Source organism: Monodelphis domestica, chromosome 5 (assembly GCF_027887165.1).
Source record: "Monodelphis domestica isolate mMonDom1 chromosome 5, mMonDom1.pri, whole genome shotgun sequence".
NCBI classification, from domain to species: domain Eukaryota; kingdom Metazoa; phylum Chordata; class Mammalia; order Didelphimorphia; family Didelphidae; genus Monodelphis; species Monodelphis domestica.
Genome location: NC_077231.1, coordinates 282,416,049 through 282,432,616, shown reverse-complemented (window position 1 = coordinate 282,432,616; position 16,568 = coordinate 282,416,049). Strand labels below are relative to the sequence as shown.

General features: G+C 35.6%; 1 protein-coding gene across 1 annotated transcript in view; it reads right to left on the bottom strand.

Annotated features, from left to right (window-relative positions):
* KIF15 (kinesin family member 15) overlaps positions 1 to 16,568 on the bottom strand; it is a 68,180-nt gene that overhangs the window by 29,055 nt on the left and 22,557 nt on the right. Inside the window, exons 12-20 of the mRNA XM_001379339.5 lie at positions 14,832 to 14,908; positions 14,386 to 14,595; positions 12,689 to 12,863; positions 10,056 to 10,197; positions 9,322 to 9,463; positions 7,669 to 7,866; positions 6,250 to 6,357; positions 5,763 to 5,868; positions 1,224 to 1,389 (exon numbers count right to left, since the gene is read on the bottom strand). Of these exons, the coding sequence (XP_001379376.2) occupies positions 1,224 to 1,389; positions 5,763 to 5,868; positions 6,250 to 6,357; positions 7,669 to 7,866; positions 9,322 to 9,463; positions 10,056 to 10,197; positions 12,689 to 12,863; positions 14,386 to 14,595; positions 14,832 to 14,908 (1,324 nt within the window). The remainder of the gene's footprint in view (positions 1 to 1,223; positions 1,390 to 5,762; positions 5,869 to 6,249; positions 6,358 to 7,668; positions 7,867 to 9,321; positions 9,464 to 10,055; positions 10,198 to 12,688; positions 12,864 to 14,385; positions 14,596 to 14,831; positions 14,909 to 16,568) is intronic.

Sequence of the window (16,568 nt, the reverse complement as noted above, 5' to 3'; positions counted from 1 at the left end):
GTAAATTTGGGTGAGTTGTTTGAACTCTCAGCATGTTTCTCTGACTGTAAAATAGGAAAAAAAACACGCACTGTCTACATTATTGGTTGGTTGTGAATGAATGTTACCATTGATATAATATACCAGCTTACAATGATCTTTTAGCAATGACTGGGACTCCTTTTAAATTATGAAGAAAATTTTGCTTTAAGTGAATTAAATGCATTGCTATGGAGATAAACTAAACCCAGGCCTTTACTAGGGTTAATTTATTACTAAATTGTTACTTAATTTATATTCAGAAACATGTGACATCTGTGTGGGAAGAGAAAAAAAAATCAAATGCAACAAAATTATTTTTTGAAGTTACCACAAATATGAGATTCTGTCCCACAATATGTCTCCTCACCCACTATCTTCTTCCTCACCCAGAGACTCATTGCCCTAATTTAAATCTCGCACATGAATTATTGCAAGAACCTCTTAATCAGTCTCCCTGCTTCTATTTTCTTCACTTTCCAACAGATCCTTCACACAGTTGCCAAACTGACATTTTTTCCTAAAGCACAGCATTGATCACTTCATTTCCTTGCTCAAAAAACTCCAGTGACTTCCCCTTGCCTCTAAAATAGAATACAAACTCTTCTGTTTGGTTTTTAACGCCCATCATAATAAGGTTCTAGCCAACATTTCTGGGCTTAAGGCATACCCATTCCTGCATAATGTCTAACTTTTTAGGTAAAGAACTTAGAACAAAGTAAATAACAAATGCTTATTGAATGAGAAACATAACCTGATTTACAATGAATGCTCTGCCAAGTCAGCAATGCCAACTTATTTAAATGTCATATAGTACGAGTATCCCCGTTTCATAGTGGATGAAACACATTCAGAGATGTTGAGGTCCAAGGGCACATAGCAGAAAGTAGAAGAGCTGCAACTCAAATCTAGGCCTTCCTATTCTGAACCCAGTCTCGTTCTACTCCAGGATTGCTCAAAGCACTGAAACCTATGTTATTTCTTCAAAGCAAGCTAGAGTATAGATAAGGGAAACAATGACAAGGCAAATCAAATATTGCTTAGGACAGAGTAAGCTTTGGAAATAATTGAAATGAACAATAAAAAATTAATGTTCAATTTTAAGTCACTTATAGACAAAGCTCTATCCAATAACTCACAATAAGATTTGTATAATCAGTCATGTGAATTATCAGGCAACTTTATCCATGCCAAAAATGCAATACCTGACATTATCTAATTGGAGTTGTACATCCATATGTCTTTGGGAAAGTTGACCGAGTTCCTTTTCCTGATTTTCTCTTAATAAATTGCATTCGAGTTTCACTGAAGATAACTCCTTATCTGCAGACTGAAGAACTATACGCAGGTCACGTATTTCACTTGTCATGACTGAAAAACAATATTAATTTTTTAAGATTAATTATTTTACCTCTAGTACAAATCTATTTTAATGCCACACTGTGGCATGGATATGATAGTCAATCATTTAATATGTGCCATGCACTTGCCAAGCACAAGGCTCAGAGATAAAAACTTGTAAACAACTATGTACAAACATGGAGAAAGGGAAGATAATCTTCTAGAAAGTGGGATCTCAATTGAGATTTGAAGGAAGTAAAGCAAACAAGGAGCCAGAGATCAGGCGAGTGATCGTTCCAGGAATGAGGGATAGGCTAGTGATACAGGATGGAATTGAGAGATGTAGTATATTGTGGAATGGCAGAGAGAAAAATATCCTCGGATTTCAAAAAATATGGAGGGGAGAACCACTTGGGGTTGGGGGAAGGAGAAAGATGGAGACCCAGAGGCAAAGAGGAAGGAGAGGGAGAAGAAGAGGGAGAGAGATAGGTATGAAGAAAATGGATATGGGGTGTGAGATGACACCAAAGGGACAAACCATGGTCTAAAGTTTGCAAAGTGCTTTATGTATATTTTTGCATTTGATTTTCCCAATGACCTTTGAAGTAGTTGATATTATTATTCCCGTTTTACAAATCAGGAAAATGAGACTGAGTTTATCCCTTGTGCAGGGTCACATAGCTAGTCAGAGGTACTCAAATCTTCTTGGGTCTCCAGCCACCATGCCATTGCTATGCCATAAACCATTTTGTAAAGGATTGTCAGAGCAGTTTTAGCTTTTGCTGTTACTAAGCTGTCATCTTGGTTCCACTTCCCCTCCCATAAACCATTTTATAGTAAGAAAACAAGATCTATGTACATGGGAAGATGATACTTATAACTCCTAAGAATTTTATTATTATTAGGGCAGTTAGGAGTCTACAAAGAGGGCACAGGCATGAGTTAATGTTGATGGGTTGACCGCTAAAAAAAAATGAAGTAAAGAGAAAAAAGGATGAGAGAAGGGGGAAGAGAAGAGGTAAAAATGAGATAAATTTTTACATAAAAGTGGAGTGAAAGAGCTTTTACAGTTGAAGGGAAGATGGAAGTGGTAGTGGGCAATGCTTAAACTTTACACTCAATCTGAATTGGCTCAAAGAGGGAATAACACTCTCAGTTGAATATAGAAATTTGTTTTATATTATAGGGAAATAAGAGGAGGAGGGATAAGAGAAGGTAGGGGCTGATAGGAGAGTTGAACTGGGAGAGACTGAGGTCAGCAACAAATATTTTCAAGGAAGGACAAGTTGAAAAGAGAGAGAAAAAGTTAAACAGGGGGCAAAAAAGAGGATAGAAGGAATACACAGTAAGTAATCATAACTGTGAATGTGAAATGGAATGTATTCACCCATAAAATGGATATAGATGGTAGAGTAGATTAAAAACCAAAATCCTATAATATGTTGTCTACAAGAATACACTTGAAGTCGAGAGACATATACAGAGCAAAGATAAGGAACTAAAGCAGAATGTATTATATTTAAGCTGAAGTAAAAAATTAAAAGCAGGGGTAGCAATCATGCTATCTGACAAAGCAAAAGCAAAGGAATCTAAATAAAAGATAATCAGGGAAACATCATTTTGCTAAAAGGTATCATAGGCAATAAAGTAATATCCATAGTAAACATATGCACCAAATGGTATAGGATCTAAATTCTTAAAGGAAAGTTATGAGCTATAGGAGGAAATAGAGTAAAACTATACTAGCAGGGGACCTCAACTTTTGCCTCTCAGAACTAGATAAATATAAACAAGAAATAAGTGTGGATGAGAGAGGTACAGTCTGCATTGCAAAGACTTGGTTTGGAAAACCTCATGCAGGAAGAGAATGGAATTCTGCTGGCAATGGGGAATGGGGTCAGAACCTCTAGCCAAGAAAAGCAGATCAGCAGTTGGAGAAAGGCTTCTTCTTCTCTCTTTTGAACTGGAAGAGAGAGGAGCATCTTGCTGAGCTCAACTTGTTGAGATCCCTCATCTATCTGAAGAAATCAGATTAGCCAATCAGTAGTGGTAGATAGAGACATTTTCCCTTTAGGGAAGATAAGAGACTATCCACCCAAGAAGATTTTCAATTGATCTCTTCGATAACTGTACATCTCTCTATATTAGGAAAATACAACAGCCTGACTCCACAATCTCATCAGGGACTCAGGTCCCCAGATCTGAGCTCTCAACCCCTGAGGAGAATTTAGATTAAAATATAAATTAGGAATTTCCTAGTTTTCTCTCTATCCTAAACCTACCAAATACCAAAAAGAATAAATAGATCTTATTAATCCAGAAGAAACTGAACATCTCATTCATTTAATGTACTAAGGGGATGAGGATATCTATCAAGGGAAGAAATCAGAAACCAGAGACTGAAGGGGATTTCTGCCTTACCTTTCAGCTTTGGACTTTGGTCAAATCTCTCACCTTCCCTTGTGTAGCTCTACCTAAGAGGAAGTAGTACTTCTTTTTATCTGTCCCCTCTCTCTCTTAGATCTTTCAAGCTTTGGTTCCTGATTCCCCCGATAGTATATAAGTTAAGGAGATGAATAGAATTTTAGAAATGTTAGATATGACAGACCTCTGGAGAAAAGTGGAGGCAGAAAGGAATATATGCCTTTTCCTCAGTAATACACAGAACCTACACAACAATTGATCATGTATTAGGGCATGAAATTTTACAACCAAATGAAGGAAATCAGAAATAGTAAATGTATCATTTTCAGATGAAGATGCAACAAGATTATATTTGATAAAGAGCATTGGAAAGATAGATTAAAAATTAATTGGAAATTTAAAAATATAATCCTAAAGATGAGCGGGCCAAAAACAAATCATAGAAAGTCAATAATTTCATTAAAGAGAGTAACAATGAGATAACATTTGAAATTTATGGGACACAGCCAAAGTGGAATTTTGGGGAAAACTTTCATCTCCAAATGCTTGCATCAATAAAATAAAGAATTGAGCATGAAACTGAAAAAAAAAAGGACCTAATAAAAAATCCCCAATTAAACAATAAATTGGAAACCTGAAAATCAAAGGAAAATAAATAAGATTGAAAGAAAATGGTTGAAAAAAATAAAACTAGGAATTAGTTTTATGAAGAAAAAAAGACAAACCATTGATTAATCTGATTAAAAAAACTATATTATTAGTATTAAAAATGAAAAGGGTGAATTCACTACCAATGAAGAAGAAATAAAAGCAATTATTAGAAGTTATTTATATAATTATACCATATATCACTATTAATATATTAATTATATATTATCCATAACATATATTAGATGTCAATAAGTCTAATGATCTAAGTGAATGGATACATATTTACAAAAATATAAATTGCCCAAATTAACAGAAGAGTAACAGAATATTCCCTATATTAGAAAAGGAAATTGAACAAGTCATAAATGAGCTCCTTAACAAAAATTCCCCAAGACCAGATAGATGCACAAGAGAATTCTAACAAACATTTAAAGAACAGTTAAATCCAATATTATGAAAACTGTCTGGTAACTAGGCCAAAACCAAATTCCTTTTAACACAAATCATACACAATGACCTCATGACCAAAAAAAAAAAAAGTCAACAAAAATCATATGGTTATCTCAATAGATTCAGAAAAAGCTTTTTTTTAAAAAAACAAAATGCCATTCCTATTAAAAATATGAGAAAACATAAAAATAAATGGATTTTTCCTAAAATAATAAGTATTACCTATCTCAAATCACCAAAACAACAAATACAAAGGTACATGGCAGGAATGAATAGGTTCCAAGGACTAAAAACAAACTGCACCAAAGAAACAGTGTAAAAGATATTATCAGAGATTGACAAATAAAAAAGTGAGATAGCTTTGTAGCAAAAATGGGTAATTAATTGATGAGTGCCTATGTGCTCTGTTGGTTTCCATGCTAAGTCAAAGAGCTCAAGAGTGGCTATCAACATGTCTGGGGAAACATTTGAAGACCAACAAGACAATATGGACAAGTCACAGGAAAAGAAGTCACAGATGCATCACAGTCTGTATCTCTAGTGGGAATGCTTATATCCATGGTATCACAGATATAAGCATGGGAGGAGAGAAGTAAAAGACTCAAGAATTTACACACAATATTCTATAGGCATTTTTCAAGGCAGCATAAACATTTTAAATTGTGACAATGTGACATATTTGAGAAGATTGCTTCAAAGGATATACTATGATTATTTGACTTGTTACAATAAAAATGAGTAGTCTAGCCTCAGCAAAAAACACAAATAAACCATGAAGACTAACATTCCTAATAGCAAGAGACAAAATCCCACAAAATTTGAATCCAGTCACATAAAAGAAAGTCAACCTAATCAAGTACCAAATTAAAAACACTCACATTCATTCTTGCCATGAGCATCTTGAAGTTGTTTTTCAAGGGAACTCAATTGTGTAAGATACTCTTGCTGCTGTTTTTGCCATTCAGTTCTTTCTGAAGAGAAGAGCTTTGGAAAAAATATCAAAGTTAAGAGAACAGAGGAATGTCAAACTATATCTAAAATAATTCACTATGTAAAGAACTATATTTAAGGTCTTCTCAACAGTAAGAAAAAAATCAAGACATTCATTACATCTGAATTGCCCCAGAAGGAGAAAAAATTTAAAAATAAAAATGATTCACATTTTATCTTGAACATTTATGGAAAATAAGATGATGGGCAAAAATTACTAGGCTTATCGTACTACATTAGAAGTCATTGCAGGAGTCACATGTTTCATAAAATTTTAGATGTCTTTCTTTATTTTTTCCTTTAGTAACAAAGTCATGCACATTTTTTCATTACTTAACACTCTTATGTTACGACCCATGTTGTGCAATGATGTACCTCCTGGGTTTGTGTGGAATGATGCTCTAATTTGTCAATATGCTGCTGAAGTTTCATGTTTGTACTTTCCTTTTCATCCAGCTTTGTCTGAAGAACACTCAGTTGTTCCTGAAGAAGTGAAAAAAAGGCCAATTCAGAGATAAAGGCTTTTGGACAGTGAACACAAATTGTGCCTCTACTATGATTAGGTTGTTAGGTAATGCCTCAGGGCAGAACGTGGGGTCTAGAGTCAGGAAGATTCCAAAGTTCAAATCCAATCTCATTTTCTAGCTGGATGACTGTGGGCAAGTCTTCAATGCTGCCTGCCTCAGGTTCTTCAAATATAAAATGGGGATGATGATAACACCTTCTTCCCAGGGTTGTTTTAAGAATCAAAAAAGGTAATATCTGTAAAGCACTTAGTACTTTGCCTGGCATACAGTAGGTGCTTAATAGGTGCTTCCTTCCTTCCTACTAACAGGAGCAGCCCCTGAGGGGCAGTTATGAATTGTCCAGATCCCAAAGGGACGAGAAAGGGCCCAACTGGTGCAGACATTACATGGAACTGTTCTCCTTTTTAATTTCCATGTTCAACTCCATCAAGATGCTGTTACCAACCTCCAGCTCCTCCCCAACCAGAGGTAAACCTAGAGGCTTTCTTAACTCTCTTCCATCTTCCATCACAGGTTAGGACTTGGAGAAGAAGGGCCCAACTAGCCATGTACTATGGCAGCCAAGGCCTTACCCCTTAGCCTTAGTCCACTGTGGCTTACTACCTACCCTGTGGCTGGCCAAACCTTCCTAGCTGTCTTCCTTTTCTACTGGTATCCCAGTGTGTGCCTCATTGCTCTGCACCTGGTGTTATAAATGCTCCTCCATTGGGCCAATCCTCATCATAAGCTGAAATGCCACAAAAATTTACTAAAAAAACCCAAAGGAGGCAAAGGTGCACTGTGGCGCAGAAAAGATCTGAAGTTTTCAGAATCACCACTGGATTTTTCAGAATGTTAACTTGGCAAAGTATCAATTTCTAAAACTAATCATTAAAATTCTGGATTAACTATGGGGTTTTAAAATTCCTTCTCGGGAACAGGAAGGCAACACAATCTAAGTTTCTATGGTAACTGATTTTAGACTCAAGTTATTAGAGTAAAATTAAATACATGCCAGCAAATCCTAAGTTTTTACTAAAGCTGAGGGCTGAAGCAATCCCTTTCTGAGAAACTGCCTAATCATTATCATCTTTTATTTTTTTAAACCTTTACCTAACTTGCAATATACTGAGCCACCTAGCTGCTCCAATACAACTTTCTAATTATAGCACATTAAGGATAATCTTTAAATATAATTTTAACACAGTAAGAAATTAAATAGTTAAAATTCAGGATAAATAACTAAAAAAGAAGAGCCTCCATTTCCCTTCTTTAGGCAACAAATTACCTGAACCACTTTAAGTTCCTCAGAAATGGCTTCGCAAGCCTGTTCATTCATGTCTGGAGGAACTGGCTCATTGAATATATCAGTATCCAAGTCATTTGTGTTCTGACTGTCCCTGGAGCTAGAGTTTAAGATATCTGGACTCAGTCGAGGTACTAATCGAGATCGAAGCTGATAAGCCTTGGTAGGCGTCGTTATGATCTGGTGTAAAAAAAAAAAGAAATGCAGCATTAGTACATATTAACATCATAATTTAAAAACTGTGAGAAGACATGTTTCATTGTAAGGTATATTATATGAAGGTAAGAAATCAAACTCTAAATTTTTTTGGCTATAATAGGCTCTAAGAAAAAAATCTTGATTTCTAGAAGGAATGTATGGTAAATGTAGAAAATCACTGGCCTCTTCTTCCTCCTTGATCTCTCTGCAGTGACACTGTCTCCTGTCCTCTTATTTCTGGATCTCTTTTTTTGTCTTGAACTTTTATGGTTTGTCCTCCCACTTGTCTAACCAATCCTCCTTGGTTTCCTTAGTTGTTTCATCTCCTCTCTTGGACTCCTCAAATGGACATCCTTAAAGTCCTGGCCTTCAACCCTTCTTCTCTTTCTATACTTTCCCCCTAAGCAATCTGATCCCATGACTTTAATAACCATCTCTCATGCATGACTGTTGATTGTGATGTCTAAATTGATGCCTGTGGTCTTGATTATTTTACCGAACTCCAATTCTATAGTTCTGATTATCTGCTAAATCTCACCCCCCCCCCCCCCCCCCGAGATTTCCCTCAGAAGCATTCAAAGTTCAACATGTTCAAGACTTGACTCAAGGTATTCCTTTTTCCTTCATGATTTGCATCTATGATTCCACTGGTCACACTCATGTTCAAAATGTTAGGGCTATCTTTAATACTTCTCATTTTAAAAAGATGTTAGGCCACTTTTTTCTGTTAATATGTGATATGAATCGATTTCAATTCAAAAATCACATGTTAAGTGCACCCACCAGGCATCATGAGTCACTGTGCTGAGCACCAAGAGTTTAGACAAACAGGAACCAATGCTTGCTCTCAAGGAGCTTACATTCTACTGGAGAATAGCTAAAATCTAGTTTGAAATATTATTTTAATGAAGAATGTAATTTTCAACTAAATAATGAAAAAGGAAGAAGATAAAGTTACCCATGACAATTATAAACAGGAATAAATAAAAAGGAGAGTTTAACATAATGTAAGAAAACAGCCACTTATTCTTATTGATTAAGTAATCAACTTTTAAAAGGATTTGGCAGAACAGCCAGTTAATCTGAAATTATAACTTCCTCTCCCTTTTCTGGCATATTCTGTTTCATCTTTCACATTAAGCCTGACATTTTGACTTTGAAAAGCAGTAAATGTCACAAACTCTTCATGTTTTCCAATGCCCTTCCACCATCATAGCTTCTTTTCCTTCTATGTCTGAGAGGCAGACAAGCAGAGAGAGAGAGACTTGGTACACTGACCAGGCCAGGATGATTTCTGGCTAAACAGAAAACTCTGTCCTGAAGCTGGAGAGGATGCATAGAAAAAGTGGTTGAGAATAGACAGTAAGATGAGGCAACAACTGGCTGATGATAACAAGAGTGACTTCGCCCCACTTCTTCCCACCCAGACCTGCCTACCTTCAGTGTCTCTGCATGGATCTTATTCAACTGAGACACTTCCTGGCGCTTGGATGCTTTGGTGGCCTCTAAAATGCTCTCCAGGCTCCGATTTGCTTTACGCAGGGATTGAAGCTCTGACTCCAGTTCCAGCTGTCTCTTCCTGTTTATATATCATCGAAATATCAATGTACTTATTTTGCCATAGTTTATGTGACCAATGAGAAGAAATGAAGATTGGCTATATTCTAGTTTATTTTTCCTTTACAAAATAGAATTAGGCCCCAAGTCTGGAAATCTACAATTTCTACTGGTAACATAAAATAATAAAAACCAGTTGATTCTAACATAAATTCACCATTAAAAATTTTATTTTTTAAAATTAAAGATGTAATACTTTCACATAAACAGCATTTTAGGGCCATATAAAGGTTTAAAATATTAAATTCAAAAATAGTATAATTGTTAATACATCCATCCATTAGTAAGAAGACTTGTATAATTTGGACTAGCCTATTCTCTAGAATAATAGAGAGCTGGAAAAGTCAGTCCATTTATATTTCAGGAAGAAATAAAACAATGGCCTTGACTACCTCCAAGTACACATGATTAATATTGAAAGTCACATATAGGATATCAAGTCTAAAGGAATTAACATTACAATTGCTGACATACATCAGTATTAGAAAAAGGTGCAGATTAATTATCCATCTGATAAAAGGTGTGGTAAGTAGTTTGTACAAAATACAACTTACTTGGTGAGCTCTTTAAATTCTTCATATTCTTGCTTTGAATTACTCAGTTCACTCTGGGATTGCAGAAGCTGTGCTCTTAGTTTCTCTACTGATGCTGATGAGCTAGATTCTGAGGAAGTCATTAGAAGGTGTCCTTGCTGACCTGAATAACAACAGAACAGAAGCAATGAAATTCAAACTACTAAATTGTTGGTTAATACACATTTTCTATACTTCAGTCAAGTCATTCAGCCAAAAATATTTATTGATCATTCCCCAATTGTAACATACTGGGCATTATGTCCTGTATTGAAGGGAAGCATGAGAGGAGAGGTAAAATCAGAAAATACATTTCTCATTTGGAGGAATTTATAATCTAACTGGAAGCCCAGCATATACCCAGTGTGTTTCAAAGTAACAGAAAACATGACACAGGACAGGAAAGATTTGATTATGGCTAGAGGACAGGGAGAAGGATGCAAAGACAGGGAAGAAGAGACTGCTAAAAAGGCAATTCTCTGAACAGAGGAAGATTAACAAATTGTGTTAACTGGGATCAGTATTGGAGGCAACTAGATATAAAGCATGAGGAAAAAGCATTTGTAAGGTTGTGAGCTCCAAACAGGAGCTATGGTTAATTATATTTCCCAATTTGTACAATGTGCTCTAGAGGCCTTAAAAGGCCAACAAAACACAGAGAAATAAAAGGTCATTGGAAACAAAACATTTGTGACATTTAGAAAAGTATAGTTTGTATTCAAGTGAAATACTGTTTGATTTTTATCTCTACCTCAAGATGGATAGAGATGGTCTAAAAAAGATAACTAAAATGATCAAAGGTACAAAGGAATAAGAAAAGATTAATGTGGAAGATTAAAAAAAAAAGAATTTCTCATAAAATTTCATCATTAAAAAGTAAATTTAAGATTCAATTATACTCCAGTAAACTTCAGTATCTCTTGAGGGTTGAATTAAGTGGTTTTAGTACAAATTATCATCATACAGTGTGGAAATAAATTTATCCCAAAGAATGGTGTAGGCAAGAAAATATTCAAGAAAAACTTGAGTAAATTCACTGCCTAATAACTATTTGGGGGAATTCAGAAGGGGATGGACTATGTTTTAAGCTTCTGGATTTAACAATGAACACAAAAGGACATTTGGTGAGAGGGTATGGCTGCACAATATAACTAGACTCATTGGAATCTGACCTGGGATGGTATTTGTGTGCCTTATTCCTGCACTAAAATCTCCCTCTGTGGCCACAGTACAGAGCTGGCTCATGTTCTCAAAGATTCTGCCAACAAAATACAGCTTTGTTGGTTCTACCAAGTGGGAAAGGCTTGGGTCCTTAGCCTAGAGACCAACTGTGGGTCTGGTGTCCAAAGACTTGGCCAGTGATTTTTAATAAAAGCCTCATCACAAGAATCTTGGTCACGAGGTGATCATTTTTTCTAGCAATTCTTGAAATGAAAAAACATTTGTTAAGCATATAATTTGCATCAGGTATATAGCCTAGCTATCAAAAAAGGCATAGTCCCAGTTCCCAGGTCACGCCAAGGTGCCATCTTAGAGTTTTCTCACACCTGCCATGTCCAATCAGTTGCAAAGCCTGTCCTTTCAACCTTCTAAACATCTGAATGTGCTTCTTTCTATCCTCTGACATATGTCCCACATCATCTCACACCTGTTGGGGAAGTATACTGGCCTCAAGTCTCCCCCCCATTCTAAACTATGCTACATAGAGCTACCAAAAGTGATTTTCCTAACGAGTGGCAGGTCTGGCCTTTTTAACCTTGTTCAATAAACTCCATTGACTTGAGGATCTAATACAAAATTCTTCATAAACTGGATTCCTCTGATCTTTTCAATTTCCTTACACATTTTATTCCTCACTTACTCCATGATTCAATGACATTGCTTTGTTCCACAAGACACTCCACATCTCAATTTCAGAAATTTTCATGGCTGTCCCTCTCACCTAAAGCAATCTCCCTGCTCAACTCCACCTGCTGGCATCCCTGGCTTCTTTCAGTTCCCATCTAAAAATCCTACTTTCTTTAAAAGAAGTCTTTCCTGAGGTGCCTTCCCTTTGTTGATGATCTTCAAATTACCCTGTTCATTTCTTGTTGGTACTAACTCTTTGCATGTTGCCTTTTTAATTAGAATGAGCTCCTTCAGAACAGGAACTGATTTCACATTTGTCTTTTTACACTCAGAACCTAGCATATAGACTTGCACATAGTAGGGCTTAATAGATGTTTGATGAACTGAACTTTCATGCCAGGCATTTTAAATGGAAACGTATTAAACATGAAAGCAATAGGTTGCATTATGTGAAACTCCAACAGTGATAAACAGATAAGTAAAAAAGGACATTACCATTTTTATTATGTTACGTAATTCATTACTATATGATTTTAAAGAAAATGGGTTTGTGTTTAAAAAAAGGAACCTGACACACATTAACTGACATATAGCCATTTCCACATGCAGAGGACCTAACACAGAAGACAGAATCAGCTCTTAAAGCGACAATGCTAAAAATATATTACAAACACTATTTAGAAGACAAACTACTTTTACAAGGCAAATTTATATATTCCTGGTAGATGTTATTTCTTAGGCCACTCACCGCTCTATTTTTTTTTTACCTTCATTTTTCTCTTTGCCAGAAATTTCAAAGAAAGTTTTTTCTAATTTTGCAATGGCCTGAGCATCCATTTCTTGTACTCTTTTCACAGATTCTAAGGACTTAAGTCGCTTGTTCTCCTCCCTGAGGGAGTGGTTTTCCATGGCATATTTCACAATACGAGGGTGCTGCTCTATCTGGGACAGAAAAAGTTTACAGACTTATATTATTATTATAGAGGATCATTTTCTAAACAAACTGGTTTGCTGAAATTAAATCTCCCAGAGAAAAATCTAAAATAAAATGCCTTTGGGGGAAAAAAAGTCACAATTAAATCAGTCCTGCATATGATTTATCAGTCAAGAGTAAAGGCCTACTCCCCAGTTTTACTCATACAAAGAAAATATACTAATCACAGTGACACCAAATATTACATAGCTGTAACTTCTAGATTGGCTATGCTACTTTTACAGCTATGTAGTCTGCCAAAAAGATAGTATTTTATTATTGCTCTAAACTTCCTACCTTCTGTGAATTCTTTGACTTTTAATAGTTCTTTTAATTCTCTTGATGATTATGATATATATAGCAAGAATTAGCTTTTCTTTATTAAGAGCAATGTTAAGTGACTATGGGGTTATCTCTAATAAAGACATCTAAATTCTATGGTTAGTGGGTTCTACCCAATTATCTTTCATTTAATTTATCCTCTCCCACACCACACTGCTACTCAATCCTGGGTTTTTTTCCCCTTTCAGTATCTCTCCCCATTGAGAAGACTATTCTTATGAGTAGGAGTAGGGAAAATAAAGTTTTGGTTTTTCTGAAATCATAGTAGTTCAACTGAGTTTATTCCTATAAGTCTATCTCAAAATTTTTTTTCTTCAACTCTTAAGTGTATAAACGTAGACTAGAAAGTTAAAAGGCCTAGAGTAAATTTTGCCAACACCGTCATAAGTAGTAATGTTACTCTGGAGGAAACAGCTCATTTGCTTTTAATTTCATACTTTGAAATTCATTTTTCAAAAAGTATAACTATGTCCTGTGCCTTTCTCCTGAAATCAGGTTTTACAGTTATGTAAAAGATTATTTTAAGTTACAGAAATTAAATCAGTCTTGATTGTAAACCAAGACATCATTAGAGCTTCAAAGTTCATGAAGCATTAAAAAAAGTCATATTGCATCACCTCATTTTGGAGACATCCAGTATGACCCATTATGCATACATGAAAGCTATACTTTTATCCAGGCTCCATTTAATTTCTGAGGTTTTTCTCCCCAAACAAAATCCTGTTAGAGTCAAACAGGGTTGGTCTATAGTTGTAAAAGCAAAAGAAAACAAAAAGTTTTGAGTAAACAAATTATTTAGGAATGTGAGAAATCCCACTGGTAGCAACTCAGCAGTTATTCCTGGAGGCTGCAGGCATATCTCTGACCTAGTGGCTTCAGACTTTGTCTTGGATGGTGGAGGAAGTCCCACTGTATCTCTTCCCATTTTAGATTTGTTGAGATTATAGAATCAAGTAACAAAAAGTTACCTGAATTAAGTAGTTCAAGCAACTTAATCAATAAATTTCATGAAAAAATATTCATTTCATCAAATAACAGGCAGTTAAAAAGCCTTGTGGGCCATTGTACTCACCTGCCACATCTTTGTTTTGTGTGCATTTTATGAGGTTCCCTGATCACAGAAAAAAAACCCAAGTAACCCACACTTACTTGTTCTCTCAGAGTCTGTATCTCTTCCCTTAATTCGGAGAGCAGCTTATCCTGTTCTTCAGACATAAAACTGCCCCTTGCTTCTTTCTGGAGTTTCTCTAAGCGCATTATATGATCCTCCCGAAACTTAACAATCATTTTATTGGACTGAATGAATTTTTCTTTTTTGACACTGAGATCTTCCAACTGTGCAACCTTTTCTAATAAAGACTTAAGGAAAAGATAAATTAGAACTTACCCATAACATTTCTTAAGAACTCACAACCAGATAAGAGAATCTGTAAATATTAACTTCAAAGGAAACCTTAATTCAGATTTGTTTATATTCTTCCTAGTTTTTATTTTTACCATTTTGCTAGCAAAAATTTGCTTTAATTTTCAAAAGTTAAAAAAAAGGAATGCCAAAAATAACTCTAATTTCACTGTAGTAAAACCCAATTTCTTACCTTTTTTTCATGTTCAGATTTCTTCAAGAATAGCATTGCCTCTCGAAAACAGTTCATGTAATTAGTATTTTCTTCATCTAGGAAAACAAATGTTATTTCACTCCAACAAAAATACCAAGGGACAAACAAAAAAAACCCCAACAACAAATGCAAAAATGTTCTTTTAAATGTAACAAGTTTCCTAGTATAAAAAAATTGGAATTTCAAGGCTAGAAAAACGTTGAAGTATTAGTCCAATCTCTCCATTTATAGGGGATATATTTCCAGGATCTTTACTTTTCCAATAGTTATTCAATGCAGAAAATTAAGTTTCTTGTGCCCTGAATAGCAAAATTATACACATAAACAATGCATACAAGGAATAGATCTGAAATTTTTACTAAGGCCTTTTTGTATCATGGTTATCTGACTATAGGCATAACAATTATTTCTTAGTTGTATGTTTCTTAGTATGATATGAATAACAATAGGGAGTGTGAGTAGATATTTATACTTAAAAACAGGACTAAGAAATGTTTAAAATAAAAAGGTCTCATCCTTTTAAGCACTGGAAAATAAGAAGGGGCAAAAACTACAGTAAAGGGAAATGAGTTAGAAGTCATATCAAATGAATGTCTACCTGAAAAATCTCTATGGGATTATATATATGAGAGATATGAAGGGATTGTAGATGAGTGCTTACTATTTGTTGATCTGGGTCACTTAGAAATCTTTAGGAGTAGGATAAAAATCCATATTTTAAGGTAACTACATTTATTTTTATTTGCTCTGGAGTTCAATTCAAATATGCTTTAACAGATAAGAAAAATACTACAACCAAATTTAGTTTTATTATAAAAATGCCATTAGATTTATACCACAATATCAGAAAAACACATTTGTTTCTGATCTAATTTTTAGATCAATAGTAACACATGGATTGAGGCAGCTAGATGATTTACTGAATAGAAAGTTGGGCTTGGAGTCAGGAAGGCTTGAGTTCAAATCTAGCCTCAGTCCCCAGGCAAGTCAGTTAACCTATTTGTCTTAATCTATTGGAGAAGGAAATGGCAAACCACTCCAGTATCTTTGACAAGAAAACCCCAAGAACTGTATGGGGCTTACAAAGAGTTTGATGTGAATGAACCACAATAATACATGGACTAGACCAGTGATGGTGAACTTACAGCATGGGTACCAAAGAGGGCACACAGAGTACTCTCTGTGAGAACTCGGCCACCCTCCCTCTTCACCACACTTCCTCCCTCCCCTGTGTGGGGTAAGGGGGATGGTGGTGCTTGGCACTCAGGGGGGGAGGACTACTGCATGTAGTCTCTAAAAGGTTTGCCATCACTGGACTAGAAGAGTAACAACTGGAGCCACATGAATGCTTCCCCAGAAGATGTGATATCAAAGCCTTGCCAATAGAGAGAAACGGAGGGGAGATAAGAGCCTTACTATTAGATGCCTTTACAAGGGATGTTCCACATGAGAATGAGCTTCACCACCCTATGAACTCTGCGCCCATCCCTGGACCTCAGTCCTGGGCTTTGGCTGCATCTCATTGAGAAGATGCTCCCCACCCCCTTCAGCTTCTTTTATGTGTTCTCTAATCCATTCAAATAGAAGTCGCTTAAGGGCAGGTTTTGCTTGGCTTGTATGTGTATTCCCAGCACTTAGCACAGGGCCTGGTATACAGCAAGTGCTCACTAATGCTGGCTGACTTGAGATGTCAATCATTAAGGAAATGAAAGAAAA